This window comes from Planococcus citri, chromosome 4 (assembly GCF_950023065.1).
Source record: "Planococcus citri chromosome 4, ihPlaCitr1.1, whole genome shotgun sequence".
In the NCBI taxonomy this organism is placed as follows: domain Eukaryota; kingdom Metazoa; phylum Arthropoda; class Insecta; order Hemiptera; family Pseudococcidae; genus Planococcus; species Planococcus citri.
This window is the reverse complement of record NC_088680.1, coordinates 39,391,297-39,402,985: the sequence shown is the minus strand read 5'-3', so window position 1 is coordinate 39,402,985 and position 11,689 is coordinate 39,391,297. Positions and strand designations below refer to the sequence as shown.

General features: G+C 35.0%; 3 protein-coding genes across 8 annotated transcripts; all 3 read left to right on the top strand.

Moving 5' to 3' along the window:
• Positions 1–139: 139 nt before the first annotated feature.
• LOC135844159 (uncharacterized) lies at positions 140–2,189 on the top strand. 2 transcript variants are annotated; one of them, XM_065362291.1, is made up of 7 exons: positions 140–301; positions 373–409; positions 481–564; positions 649–807; positions 878–1,021; positions 1,151–1,325; positions 2,031–2,189. In XM_065362291.1, the coding sequence occupies exons 1-5, from the start codon at positions 294–296 to the stop codon at positions 959–961; spliced, it is 372 nt and encodes a 123-aa protein (XP_065218363.1). In that variant the 5' UTR covers positions 140–293; the 3' UTR covers positions 962–1,021; positions 1,151–1,325; positions 2,031–2,189. The 2 variants fall into 2 exon arrangements, with proteins under 2 accessions (XP_065218363.1, XP_065218362.1); XM_065362290.1 differs by lacking the exon at positions 1,151–1,325 and having other exon boundaries at positions 141–301.
• Positions 2,190–3,267: 1,078 nt separating this feature from the next.
• On the top strand, positions 3,268–6,945 carry LOC135844153 (uncharacterized). Of its 2 annotated transcripts, none has more exons than XM_065362277.1 (2): positions 3,268–3,525; positions 4,373–6,945. In XM_065362277.1, exon 2 carries the CDS (start codon positions 4,404–4,406, stop codon positions 6,714–6,716), a length of 2,313 nt encoding a protein of 770 aa, XP_065218349.1. In that variant the 5' UTR covers positions 3,268–3,525; positions 4,373–4,403; the 3' UTR covers positions 6,717–6,945. The 2 variants fall into 2 exon arrangements, with proteins under 2 accessions (XP_065218349.1, XP_065218350.1); XM_065362278.1 differs by lacking the exon at positions 3,268–3,525 and adding an exon at positions 3,632–3,993.
• Positions 6,946–7,090: 145 nt separating this feature from the next.
• Positions 7,091–11,671, top strand: LOC135844155 (cytochrome b5-related protein-like). 4 transcript variants are annotated; one of them, XM_065362279.1, is made up of 7 exons: positions 7,091–7,135; positions 7,206–7,261; positions 9,128–9,356; positions 9,670–10,061; positions 10,637–10,828; positions 10,906–11,106; positions 11,192–11,671. In XM_065362279.1, exons 1-7 carry the CDS (start codon positions 7,106–7,108, stop codon positions 11,481–11,483), a joined length of 1,392 nt encoding a protein of 463 aa, XP_065218351.1. In that variant the 5' UTR covers positions 7,091–7,105; the 3' UTR covers positions 11,484–11,671. The 4 variants fall into 4 exon arrangements, with proteins under 4 accessions (XP_065218351.1, XP_065218352.1, XP_065218355.1 ...); XM_065362280.1 differs by lacking the exon at positions 7,091–7,135 and adding an exon at positions 8,352–8,501 and having other exon boundaries at positions 7,144–7,261; XM_065362283.1 differs by lacking the exons at positions 7,091–7,135; positions 7,206–7,261 and adding an exon at positions 8,352–8,404.
• The last annotated feature ends 18 nt before the right edge of the window (positions 11,672–11,689 follow it).

Sequence of the window (11,689 nt, the reverse complement as noted above, 5' to 3'; positions counted from 1 at the left end):
CGTGAAAGCTACCGCTATTTTTCAAAGCTTTTTACGCAGCTACGCAGCAGTAATGACATCATTCGACGAATTACCGTAATTACCGAGTAATTTCGCTATTTAGTTTAATATTGAAGGTTGATAAAATGATAACTCGCTAGAGTGGGGGGGGGGAGAATGTGCGCGAACTGATGATAATTTTTCACATTCATTCATTCACACGAATGTGATGAAATTCGATGAAATTTGTTATTAATTAAGCTCTAATTAAGATATTTTAGTATTATAATCGATATAGACAGACCAACGACAACATGGAAGTGTGAGTATCTTTATTTTGACGCTGATTTCATGCTTGTTTGTGTATACTTTATTGCGTGTTATCATTTGCAGAAAAAATCCTCAAGCTGCAATCCTCTCCAATTACGAAGTAAGTTGAAAACAGATATTTTTTGAGCAAACGCTTACATTTCGAACTCCTAATATTCTCCTTTCATTCAGGTACTTTTTCTGATCAACGATGTAAAATCAGTCAACGTCCCCAGTAATCAAGAATCCACCCAGTTAGCTACAGTTTTATACGAAGTAAGATATAATAATTGAATCGCTGTATTCGCGAAATTGTGAATAATATTTCGAAGTATTAAGGGTATGTTAATTCATCTGTAGACTTCCCACTATCTACAAGAGTTACCGTGCAATGAACAAGACGAATCTAAAATCAACGAGATGATGAACCTTTTGAAAGATTTCAAGCCACCGTTGACGAAACTAGAAAAATTAATGATTTGCAATAACCCTCCAGAAAGCGTTTTACAATTTTCGCTGGTGAATATATATTCAATTCAGGGTACGTCAGTATGATTGTAGTTGGTTAATCTTTGAATGTGTTTTTTAGATCGTCAAAGATCTCGAAGAAAAATTGGACGAACCGGAAATCGAAGCGTGGCTGCAGAAAATAGACAATATCATGAAATCGTGACATGAAACTAATACCGAAAAGGTTTATTCACACGGAAACAATACTAAAACTAGCAAAATGGTAATCATAAGTGTAACTCTACGTTGATTGATTTGATTTGAATTCTTTCTCCGTTAACATTTTCCATTTTCGTATTCGACTCCGAATATTCTGTACACTTCTTCTTCTGTTTTTTCGCATGATTGACAGGTTTATTTAATTCATTGGTAATCTCTCTCACTCCGGACTAGATTCTTAGATCAGTCGTTGCGTATTATAACATCATAACAACGTTACGGCAAACGTAAGAATATTTTAGACATCTCACGTGAGCCATCGAAAATTGTTGCCGTTGATATTCGTTCTCTAACAGTGTATAAATTGGGTAGGTATAAAATATGCAAAAAATTCTTACGTTTGGAAGAAAAAAAATTGTAAAGAAAAACCATTCACTAAAGTTTGCAAGTTGGATCAATTTTTATCAAAGAATATCAAATTTGTGTCGATTATTTCGTTAAATAATTTAGCTTGAACCTGTTTTTTTTTTTTTTTTTTTTTTAAATTTTAATGATGTAGTGTGATACTGAAATTACGAAAAACTGCTATTTTGACCGAACTCGATGAAGTGTTTCACTTTCACCCAAATCTTAAGCGACGTATAAGTTATTGTATATTACCTATACAGGAGCACATTTTTTGCCATAAAATGCTGTTATCTTTGTTAGATTCGACTTGTAAAAATGTACTCGTAAGTTTGAATTTTTTTCGGTGCGTTTTCCTAGATTTGGCCGTCAACCGGATTCAGCTGAAATTAATTTCACATCGGTTGATGTATAAGAATTTTAAACTAAGTATATGCTAGTGTCGGCTAACGAACATAAAACGTCGTCGCCTAAACATTGAGGACTGATTACCAATTCTTAAATTATTATTAGGTATATGAAGACAACGAATAGAAAATTGTTCGTGAAAAATCAATTCCTATAATTAATTAGCCCTGTCCAGATGGTGTTAAATTATGAATAAGAACTAAACTACTGATGTTGATACTATATGGCATAACAGTATGATAATGACGTTATAATTTCAGGTACGGAATGAGTCGAAGAATTCTCAGATGTTTCCCGAATGTTCTAATTCCAAGTTTCGTCGCTCTAAAAGATGAATCAAAGGATTAAGAGTAAAATAACATCGTTCTTTTTGTGTAAATATTTTTTACTGTAATATAATATTTTTGTGACGTGTTTTATCCCGGAAGTTTAATTTTTGTGAAGAAATTGACTGAAAGAACCGAAAGAAAAGCATGAAGTGAGTCGAATAAAATACGTGCAGGTTGAGAAATACTCCAGCGTGAATTAAAGGACTTATGACACAGAGTTTCGCCTATATTATTGTAAATCGATGAGAAAAACAATTGTGGGAATGTCACATAAATAAAATTAGTCAGCGAAGGACAAGAAGGTCTTATTAAGCTGGTAAATTGTTCATCAGCTTTTAATCTTGCGTAGGCGACGTCAGTTTGACGAAGCAGAAAATGAAAGGATTTATTGCTGGACAATGGAGTACTAATTAGAATCATCTTTGAACTTTTGAAGAGTAAAATAATTATGAGGTGCGTAGATGACGGACGTTGGTTATACTGCAGATGATCGAACTAGACGGCATAAAATAGCTGATAATCACTTGGTACTGGAATACAATGTCAAACAGGGACTTTTTTGCAAAACGGGTACTTTTAATTATGTATTTAATTCAAATTGTAATGTAATATTGCGGTTTATTTATCTTCGAAGTTCGAAATCACTGAAAAATCATGTTTATTTTCGTCTTTCGAGATCGCCTGGACTTCCAGCGTTTTTCGTTCGAATTTTTGTTCCCCTTCGTTGAAAATTGGGTTTTTTAGATAGAGAAAAGAATAATTCAAATTCAAATTTTTAATAACATCTAGCATCAGTCAAAAAAAGTTAAAAATCTAATAATTATTCCGAATTATTCAGAAATCATAATTTCAAAACGTTTTGAAGAAAGAAGAATGAAATATAAGCACGTTGGGTATGCAGTGTTGCTAGGCATAAAATGCTCATCATTCGGTTCAAAATAAAATAACAGTATGACCTAAATTTAATTTAACAAATTTATTTGCTGAATTAAATTGTTTAAATAATAATTTTCAAGCTCATTTATTGAATTTACGTTTCAAAAATGACAAAAAATGACTAAAATGAGGTGTTTTGCTTCCTTTGAAAAAGCTGTACTTGGCAACATTGCGAACGACACCACAAAATTCACCCGCACCTCGCACGTGATTCGACTTGAATTCGATTTCGCGAATTTTTGATCGTCTATCTATCTTCTATCATTTTTTCAGCCCGCCGATGACAGATGACCTGTCCTTTTCTTTTGTTGTTTTTTTTTGCCGGTATTCAGCTGACTATGTGACGTCATTTAACATTTTCGACTTTTCGAGTGAAAGTTTGATGTTTTTCTTACGGAATTGAAGAAAGTTTGATTAATTAAGTTAGATAAATTCGCATTCATCTTTATCCTGTCCTGTCATTGAAAAGTTTGAGTCATCTAGTGATTTGGTGAGTATTTCATTCTTCTTTTACTTCAGAAATCTGAGGGAATCTTTGTAATTTTCGTCGACGAAAATTTTGACACTACGTAGTTCGATTTTGTGTGAAATTCTCTATTTGTGTCTAGTTCGAGTTCATTATGGTTACTTTTTTTGAATAATTCACAAGTGTTTCAAAAAATCCCAGCGTTTCTATGTTTATTTTTCAAATTTTGAAAATGGTCTCACAGTGTGGGTGATTTTGGAGGGAAAGTTACCGGTGTTGTTTATCTTTGAACCATGTGGTTCATAATCCTTTTTTCGTACAAAATTTGGATATAATCAGTCTAAAAGAAGAACTTGACTTAACTCGAGTTAACTATTTGAATCGAGTATTTCATCAAATGTGTTTATTCGTGATATTTATCGAAATGCATTGTTGATAGAAGTTTTCACGAGTTCGTACTTTGTAGTGAATGACTCAATAATATTGTGATCTGTAAGTGTTCTTAATCATAGATTTTGAAAATAATTAGGTGGAAATATTATTCTGCACAATCATATTCGAGAGTACATTTCATTTCGTCAGCGATGTTTTGGCTTGATGCATCCTTGTAGGAATTCATCGAGCATGTTCGACCCTTTGCACCCAATTCTGAAGTGTTTTTAACAACTAAATGTGTGATTTAGAGATCGAAAAGGTTCTATGCAAATCTTTATCCTGTTCCCGCCAAAATATAGTAAATCAAAAATCAACCCAACTCGAAGAAAAACGTGAAATTAATCTACCTATGTGTTATATAAGTTGCCTAAACTACGCCGAAAACCAATCTACAATAACATTATTAATACAATCAGATACGTTTTCTTGTTCGCAGATCTTATTTCGTGTGTGCAGAAAATTTACCAATGACGAAACGCAAATTACCGAATGACTTCGTCACAGACGACGAATTTGAAATAGATTTCATCCACAAGATCCCCGCAATCGAAGGAGATGAAAAAGAAACGGACGCGATCGAGTACCATTTTGATTTTTCTCTGCGACACATCGCCGCTGTCAACTTGTTGTATTCGAAATGTATCGAGTTTATGGGCGAAGAGATAGCGAAATCGTGTTATCGAAATTGCGAAGGAGAAATATATTTCAACGATATTCTGCTGAAACATTTGTACACCGTATTCCCGTATTTTTCCGGAACTCGAGTAAAACTCAGCACAATGGTAACTCAGGTGGTTAAAAATGTATACAACTGGATCAGACATATCGACCGTACCGTATTCAACATTCGCTGTGCCAGACAATCCGAAGCTTTGGATTTCGTTCGCCATATCGTTATCACCAGCAGAGGTACCGTAAATTACGCCAAATCAGCCGAAAATCTATTAACTGATCCGAAATTCGACGCTATCGACAAGTTGAAAATTATCTGCGTTCATTGTTTGGAACGTTACGTATTCGCAATCGTCAGCACTATTCACGTACAATTAGATCCTAAAAAAGTTTACGCCGGTACTTTGAAAATGATCGAATTTTGGAAACAATGCATCAGCAGCGGAGATTTCATCAGAAGCGCCGCGTACAAGGTTAACGACGATATTTACAACGCGGCCGGAACCACCAACACCGAAGCTTTGAAATTCTTATGGAATAAGACGAACGGCGAAGAACGAGCTAACGTTTTGATCAAATTGATGCGGAGAAGCGGAGCCGATTTCCAGTGTTATCTTTTATCGCAAATCAACGGCGACGATCAACAATTGGTTTTCAAGAATTGCGGCGGTACCATATTGAATAACATTTTCGAGGATTTTATTTGGGGCAGCTACCTATTAACCACCGCTTACCACGCTCGCAACGTTATACCCAGTCGACAATATTACGAATTCATGAAACGAATCACGTTCTGTATGCAGTTCGACAAAAATCAATGTCGCAACGAAATCATATTCAGACAGCTTTGGCGCTACGCTACTAAACGTATCAAAGACTATATTTTCAGAAACGAAAACGCGCATATTTTTTATTGGTTCCGAAACGAAATCAACGCCGAGTACATGCTTACATTATTCTCGGATGCTAGTGTTGGATTTAAGCAAAATTTCATACTTTCTAATTCTTGTTTGAACGCTTGTATGGAATTGATCAAGAATAACAACGTGAACGTCTTGGAAACGATTATCAGAAAAACCTACTCCGAAGATACGGAGAAACTCAACTTCAAGCAAATTTTATTAAACGACGAAAGATGCAAGGCGGCCATTTGTTCCTTAGTCAGTGCCGGAGATAGAACGAAATTCGACTCGACGATCAGATGGTTCTTCAATTCGGATATCGAAGCGGCCAAATACAAGAAAAATTTCATCGCGTCTTCCCATTACTTGAATGTATTCAAGTCTACGTTGGATCGAGCCATATTCGAAGATTCGGCCAAAAAAATAATTCGCGAAGATGTCAACTTCGATGAACTGGATGAAAAAATTTACTGGTTTTTGACCAACTCGGAAGAAATCAACGATTTCAAAGAGAATTCTCTCGCTGTATCCGAATGCTTCCGAAATTCCGTTCACGAGCTGGTGAAAAAAGAACAGTATAGTTTAATCGAGCAATTATTCTGTTGGTGTTTGCCCAGAACCGAAGACGTAAGCGAATATAAAGCCAATCTGTACGGCGAAGATCAGAAAGTTAAGATAGCCGATTTGGTCTTTGAATTATTGTGGAAAAAAGACGACTTCAAATCGCTCGACGAATTTTTACGTTGGTGTTTCAATTCGAATGAAGATAAAATCAACGTATTCAAACGAACGGTTTTGTCGAGCTACAAAGAAGCTGAGAAATTATGGGGATCGTTGTTGACGCGCGAAGAATACGATTTAGCTGAGCGACTTATGAAGTGGTGTGGTTTGAAAACCGATGCGGAGATTCGAACTTACAAGAACGAGCTTATGATACATTTGAACCTCGATTATGTGACCACCGAAGTAAGATTTATCCTGGAACTCGGAGAAGGAGAACAATGCGAATTTACTGAAGCTGACAGAATTCAGAGATGTCATCGATTAATTCGTTGGTTCAATCCTACGACGGAAACGTATCAAAAATTTCGAAATATGTCGTTCAGAGATGAATTTAGGTACAATAAGTATTGTACTTTGATTCGTACCTTCTTGGAAGAAAATAACGTAAATATAGGTATGAATACGGTAATTTTAAACCTATGAAACGTGTTACATTTTTTTAATGATAAGTGTTTTAGTTTTGTGCACCTCTGAGGTTTCGTTTTAATTAATTTTTATTCTGAAATCTTGTTGACTAATTTAATCGGTACCCAGTACCTACCTACTTCGAGTCTGACTTTGTGTTGTTTAAACTATTTATAAAGTTAAGTAATTTTTTCTATTTGTATGTATTTTTCCAAAACAAGAGTAAAAAATGTTTTTGTGATGATAAGTTTTTATATAGTATGTAGTAGTGGGAGGAAAGACGGAGGTTAACGGAAATTTTCAAGATCAAGCAGTGAACAACTGAATAGGTACTGGAACTGGTAATGTAAGTTGAATGTTTCGATGAAGGTAGTATGGTTTTTAAGGGAAAGAAGGGGTAACTGGTAATGATTCAGGAGGAATGGCCACTTCAACCGGTGAGTTTGATGAATTACTCCCATTTTATGCGGTGTTTGTTTTGTTATCTGATACGATTCATTTTTTCAGGGATCGGTTTTTGAATTTTGGTTTGATTCTGCAATCTGCTTGTGGATTCTTATGACGTAAGTTGACAATGGTTTTTTTTCTTTTTCAATTATATTAATTTATTAATTGGACTTGTTTCTTTCAAGTTTGAAATTGATTTTTTTTTCAAGTGTAAAGTAATAAATCTGTCTGTCTGTCTTGTCTTTTTTTTTTTTTTTTTTTTTTTTAGAAGTACGCATTGTTTTTCAATTTTTATGTTGATTCATAGAATTTTTCGATGCAGTTTTCAAAATAGTCATGTGCAAGTTACAAAATTAATTAAGAATATTTTTTTTTTCAATTATTTATACCTCTGTTGAGAATTTTTTCGAACGTTTACGTTTTCTATTTGTAGTGTCGAGTCGAGCTGGGTAAATATTTTATTTTGCCTATCATTTTTGATACACATTTTTCAAATTGTTCTCTATCAAATTTTTCTGGATATGTTTCAAAAAAAAAACCTGTGAATGATGTGTGTGAGAAGTGATTCCCTTTCTCCAATTTTTCCCTCTCTTGAAGTGAATAAATATTTCGATGACTAGAAATTTTTTCGAAAGCCCAGGGCTTAGAATTTGAATAGTAACCTTGATCAATTTTTTACATATTGTAAGTACATATATTATCAAGCAGACATAGTTTTCGAAATTTCTGAATGTATGACCAAAACAATGTATTCAATAATTTCGGAAGCATTTTCCAGTTTTATGTGAAAATTGAAAATACGTATTCAGAGTTGATTGCACTTTTTTTTCAATTGAATGCGGTTGTGAAAATTTTTAAAACGTTCTGTTTTTTCGATACATTGCTTACCCCCCCCCCCTTCCATGCCAAAATGTTATCAGCTAGAATTGAAAAATCCAATCTTCTTAACCCTTGTCATCCCCTAATGACATGATTTAGTTCGGTTTCCATTAGATTTTTTTTCCGTTCGTTACTCTCATAAGCTTATGTAATAGTTTGCTGATGCATATTTTTTTTAAATAATTTTTAAAGCAAAAATTGAAAACGAAAACGAAGTATCGTGACCCTAACCTACACCTACATACATTCACCTAGCACCTACTTACATTCTATTACCTTCTTGAACTTGATTACCTATGTATCTGATCGCTAAATTTTTAATTACAGAATCTCGGTATCATACGTGCCACCCAAAGGAAATCCTTCGTTTTACAGTCTAGGTACCTAGCTGTTTAATTACCGAAATATAAATATTCGTTCAATGCTGCTACATTGTATCAAATCGTTCCCTTCGGCTCTGCTGACTTCAATATGCAGGTAATTATGTAATTTCGTGTAAAAAAAAAAATAATCACGTGTTAGCTAGGTTGCATTTTTCACGCTTCGGAACAGTCGTAGCCGCCGCTTATTAGGCAAATTTTGTATTCTTCTGTTCTATTTTACATTCTGATCGGGAGAGTTCAAGCTAATCGACTGCTAGTGATGGTAAAATATTACAATGTTTACGTTTTCGTATGTATTACGTACTATATTAAAAAATTAATTCTCGAGATGACCTTCAGACCTTCGTACCTACATTGTAAACACCATATTAACCGAACTCGAGTCACGGCTAATTATGTATTCCAGTTGGTAGAGACGTGTGAATCGTTCAGAGAACCAATTCGGAATCATCAACTGTCGAAAAAAAAAAATTCGAGTGCAAATGTAATGATGGTGGAAGTGGTTGAGCCAGTTGAACAAATTTTGATTACTTACGATATGTAATCTTTTACGATAAAGAAAAATACAACTCGTGTATTATTTCGGGCAATATAAATTTATACAGCTTTATATTTACGGTACTTACTGGTGTTTATTCGTTTAATAGTTCGTTTATTCGGTTACCGTGTAATTGCATTGTAGCCGTGTTACATTCTTTGAACTCACTTTGTTGTTCGTAGCTCAGTAGTGAAGTTTTTGAAGATGCCTCCGTTCGCTGAGAAAAGCTGGCCGGAAATTCCCTATCCGAGTAAAAGAGATGAGGGAATTCCCAATGTTGAATCTTGGCTGGAAGGTAGAAAAATCGATGATGGAGCAGAAAATTTGTGGAGAGTGCACGATAAATTATACGATCTGAATTCGTTCGTCGAGCAGCATCCCGGAGGAGCTATGTGGCTCAGTTTGACCAAAGTAAGTTGAACTAGGTTCTGTAGTGTAATAACCTCCTGAATTTTTTAATTTCGTTGAGAGAAAGGTCATTAAAATAGATCATATTTTTTTACCTAAAAATGTACCTCTTTAAATAAATTACATACATAGATATATTGAAATAAAAACCTTGGTAAATTTTATAAATCGATACCTAAGTTCATCGAGAAGGTAATATCTCTATGCGCATTGCGCATGTTTTAAATTGCATCGGAAACCGGTTCGACGCACCGGACCTCTGCCTGTGCCAACCTCATCCGCATATAATTTACACACGTGTTTGTCGTCTGCCTAGGGAACTGATATAACTGAAGCGTTTGAATGTCACCACTTGACGCCGGCTGCGGAAAAACTGCTACCGAAGTTCTATGTCAAAGACGCGACCTCCCCCCGCAGCTCGCCTTTTACCTTCAAGCCGAACGGATTCTTTAGGACGATTAAACGCAAAGTTTTGAAGCATTTTGATTACAAGACGCCGCAAATTTCTCGAATTTCGACCACCTTCCTGGATCTATTCTTTTTTTCGGCTCTGACGTTTTCGGTTCTAGCCGCTAAACATGAAAGTATCGGATTTGCAGCCTTGGCCGGAGTTATGTTTGGTTTTGTGATAAACTGCGGGCATAATTTCGTTCATATGAAGGACATGTGGAGGAATTATTATTATTATTTTACCGGATTCAGCGTAAGGTTAGTCCAAAAAAAAAAATAAGTACATATAATGAATTCTTGGTCGATTTTTTTGGGGGAGTTTGACGAGTAGATGTTAATTGTATGTAGTTGGAAGGAGGAGAGAGGGTCTGGTGTTAAAACACTCTATTGAAACCTTCAATTTATATTATTTAAACACAAGTATTTCACGATCGAAGACGTAGAAATTAATTTTGAGGGCTAATACAAGAGATACTTCAACCGAAAAGTCCACCATTTCAACCAGAAAGTTGGAGCGTAATTTTTGGATTTTTATTGAAAGAAAAGGGCGAACGGGTTGTTTCTTTATTTTAAACTTCCAAAGTATGAATTTTTTTCGCACTGTAACGTTTTTTTATTACCTCCGGAATTCCCTATACTTAAATTCAAATTAAATTGGGAATGTCAGAATATGAAATTTTTTTCATACTTATAGGTATAGGTAACTGAACGTGCTTTTCAAGGTTTCGACCTATCAGCACCTCCCTCCTCCTCTTCCCCCATTCGATCCATAATTGAAATTCGACAGACAATGACGTTAATAACTATCCGGTATTTTTTGATAATTTTTTCAGAGATTGGCGAATTTCTCACTGCCTTAGTCATCATTTGTATCCGAATACGTTGCAAGATTTAGAAATATCTTTATTCGAGCCAACGTTGCAATTTTTACCAAATAAGAATAAACCAACGTGGGCGAGATTCGGACCTCTATTGTATTCGCCGATTGTTTGGGCTTTGGCGCCTGCTTTTCAGATTTTTAACAAGTTGGTTCAGTACAACAGCAATTAATTGACGTAATTCCGCTGTTTTTAAAATTTGTTTCATTTTCGTTTTTTTTTAGAGTCCGTTTGGGAACGTTTTTCTTGCCAAATTACTTGGTATTCGTTCCTCCGGTATTGATGCTGATCCTAGGAAATTTCCAATTCTATACCATTCTCTTATGGATAGATATCCTGCTATTTATCGGTCTAACGTTTACGTCTATCGGTCTAACAGCTGCTCATCACGATTACGAATCGTTCCACGAAGGCGATAAACCACGGTACCTATATTGAATTCATCTGTAAAGATAATAAGTCGCCAAAGTGGCTCGGCCGAGTTATCGATAAGGTTTATTAATTTTACAGAGATGATACCGACTGGGGATTACATCAAGTTGATGCTATTCACGAACGCAAAGAGTTGATCGGTAATACTTACGTAGGTTTGGTGGTATTCGGCGAGCACACTTTACACCACCTGTTTCCTACCATCGATCACGTGCACTTGAAGGAACTTATCCCGATTTTCAAAGAGACGTTGGAAGAGTTTGGAGTACCTATGAATGAAAAGTCGTATCCCGAAATCATCGCTAATACTTTTGTACAATTGGCCAGAAATAGGCCAAATATGATTGTTAGGAAACAGAAAAAAGCTTAAAAATCATTGTTCTAGTCTTCTTATAAAATCTAAACGAAATTTTCGACTCTGTGATAATTTTATATTATGTACATACCTACTTAGACAGAAAAGTTAATTGTTACGCTTCGTTTAGATTTGATATACCTACTTATGTGTCTTCGATATACTTTCTTAATGTTTCAAATACATACTTAATTCGTTTGATACCTACTTCTTGATAGATA

Bases quoted from the DNA above. Each gene is read 5' to 3' on its own strand.
- LOC135844155 (XM_065362279.1), top strand. From the start codon at position 7,106: ATGATTCAGGAGGAATGGCCACTTCAACCG. The intron at 7,136-7,205 runs GTGAGTTTGATG...TCATTTTTTCAG, and splicing joins AGGAATGGCCACTTCAACCG to GGATCGGTTTTTGAATTTTG. The intron at 10,829-10,905 runs GTTGGTTCAGTA...GTTTTTTTTTAG, and splicing joins GCTTTTCAGATTTTTAACAA to AGTCCGTTTGGGAACGTTTT.
- LOC135844153 (XM_065362277.1), top strand. From the start codon at position 4,404: ATGACGAAACGCAAATTACCGAATGACTTCGTCACAGACGACGAATTT.
- LOC135844159 (XM_065362291.1), top strand. The intron at 410-480 runs GTAAGTTGAAAA...CCTTTCATTCAG, and splicing joins CAATCCTCTCCAATTACGAA to GTACTTTTTCTGATCAACGA. The intron at 565-648 runs GTAAGATATAAT...ATTCATCTGTAG, and splicing joins TAGCTACAGTTTTATACGAA to ACTTCCCACTATCTACAAGA.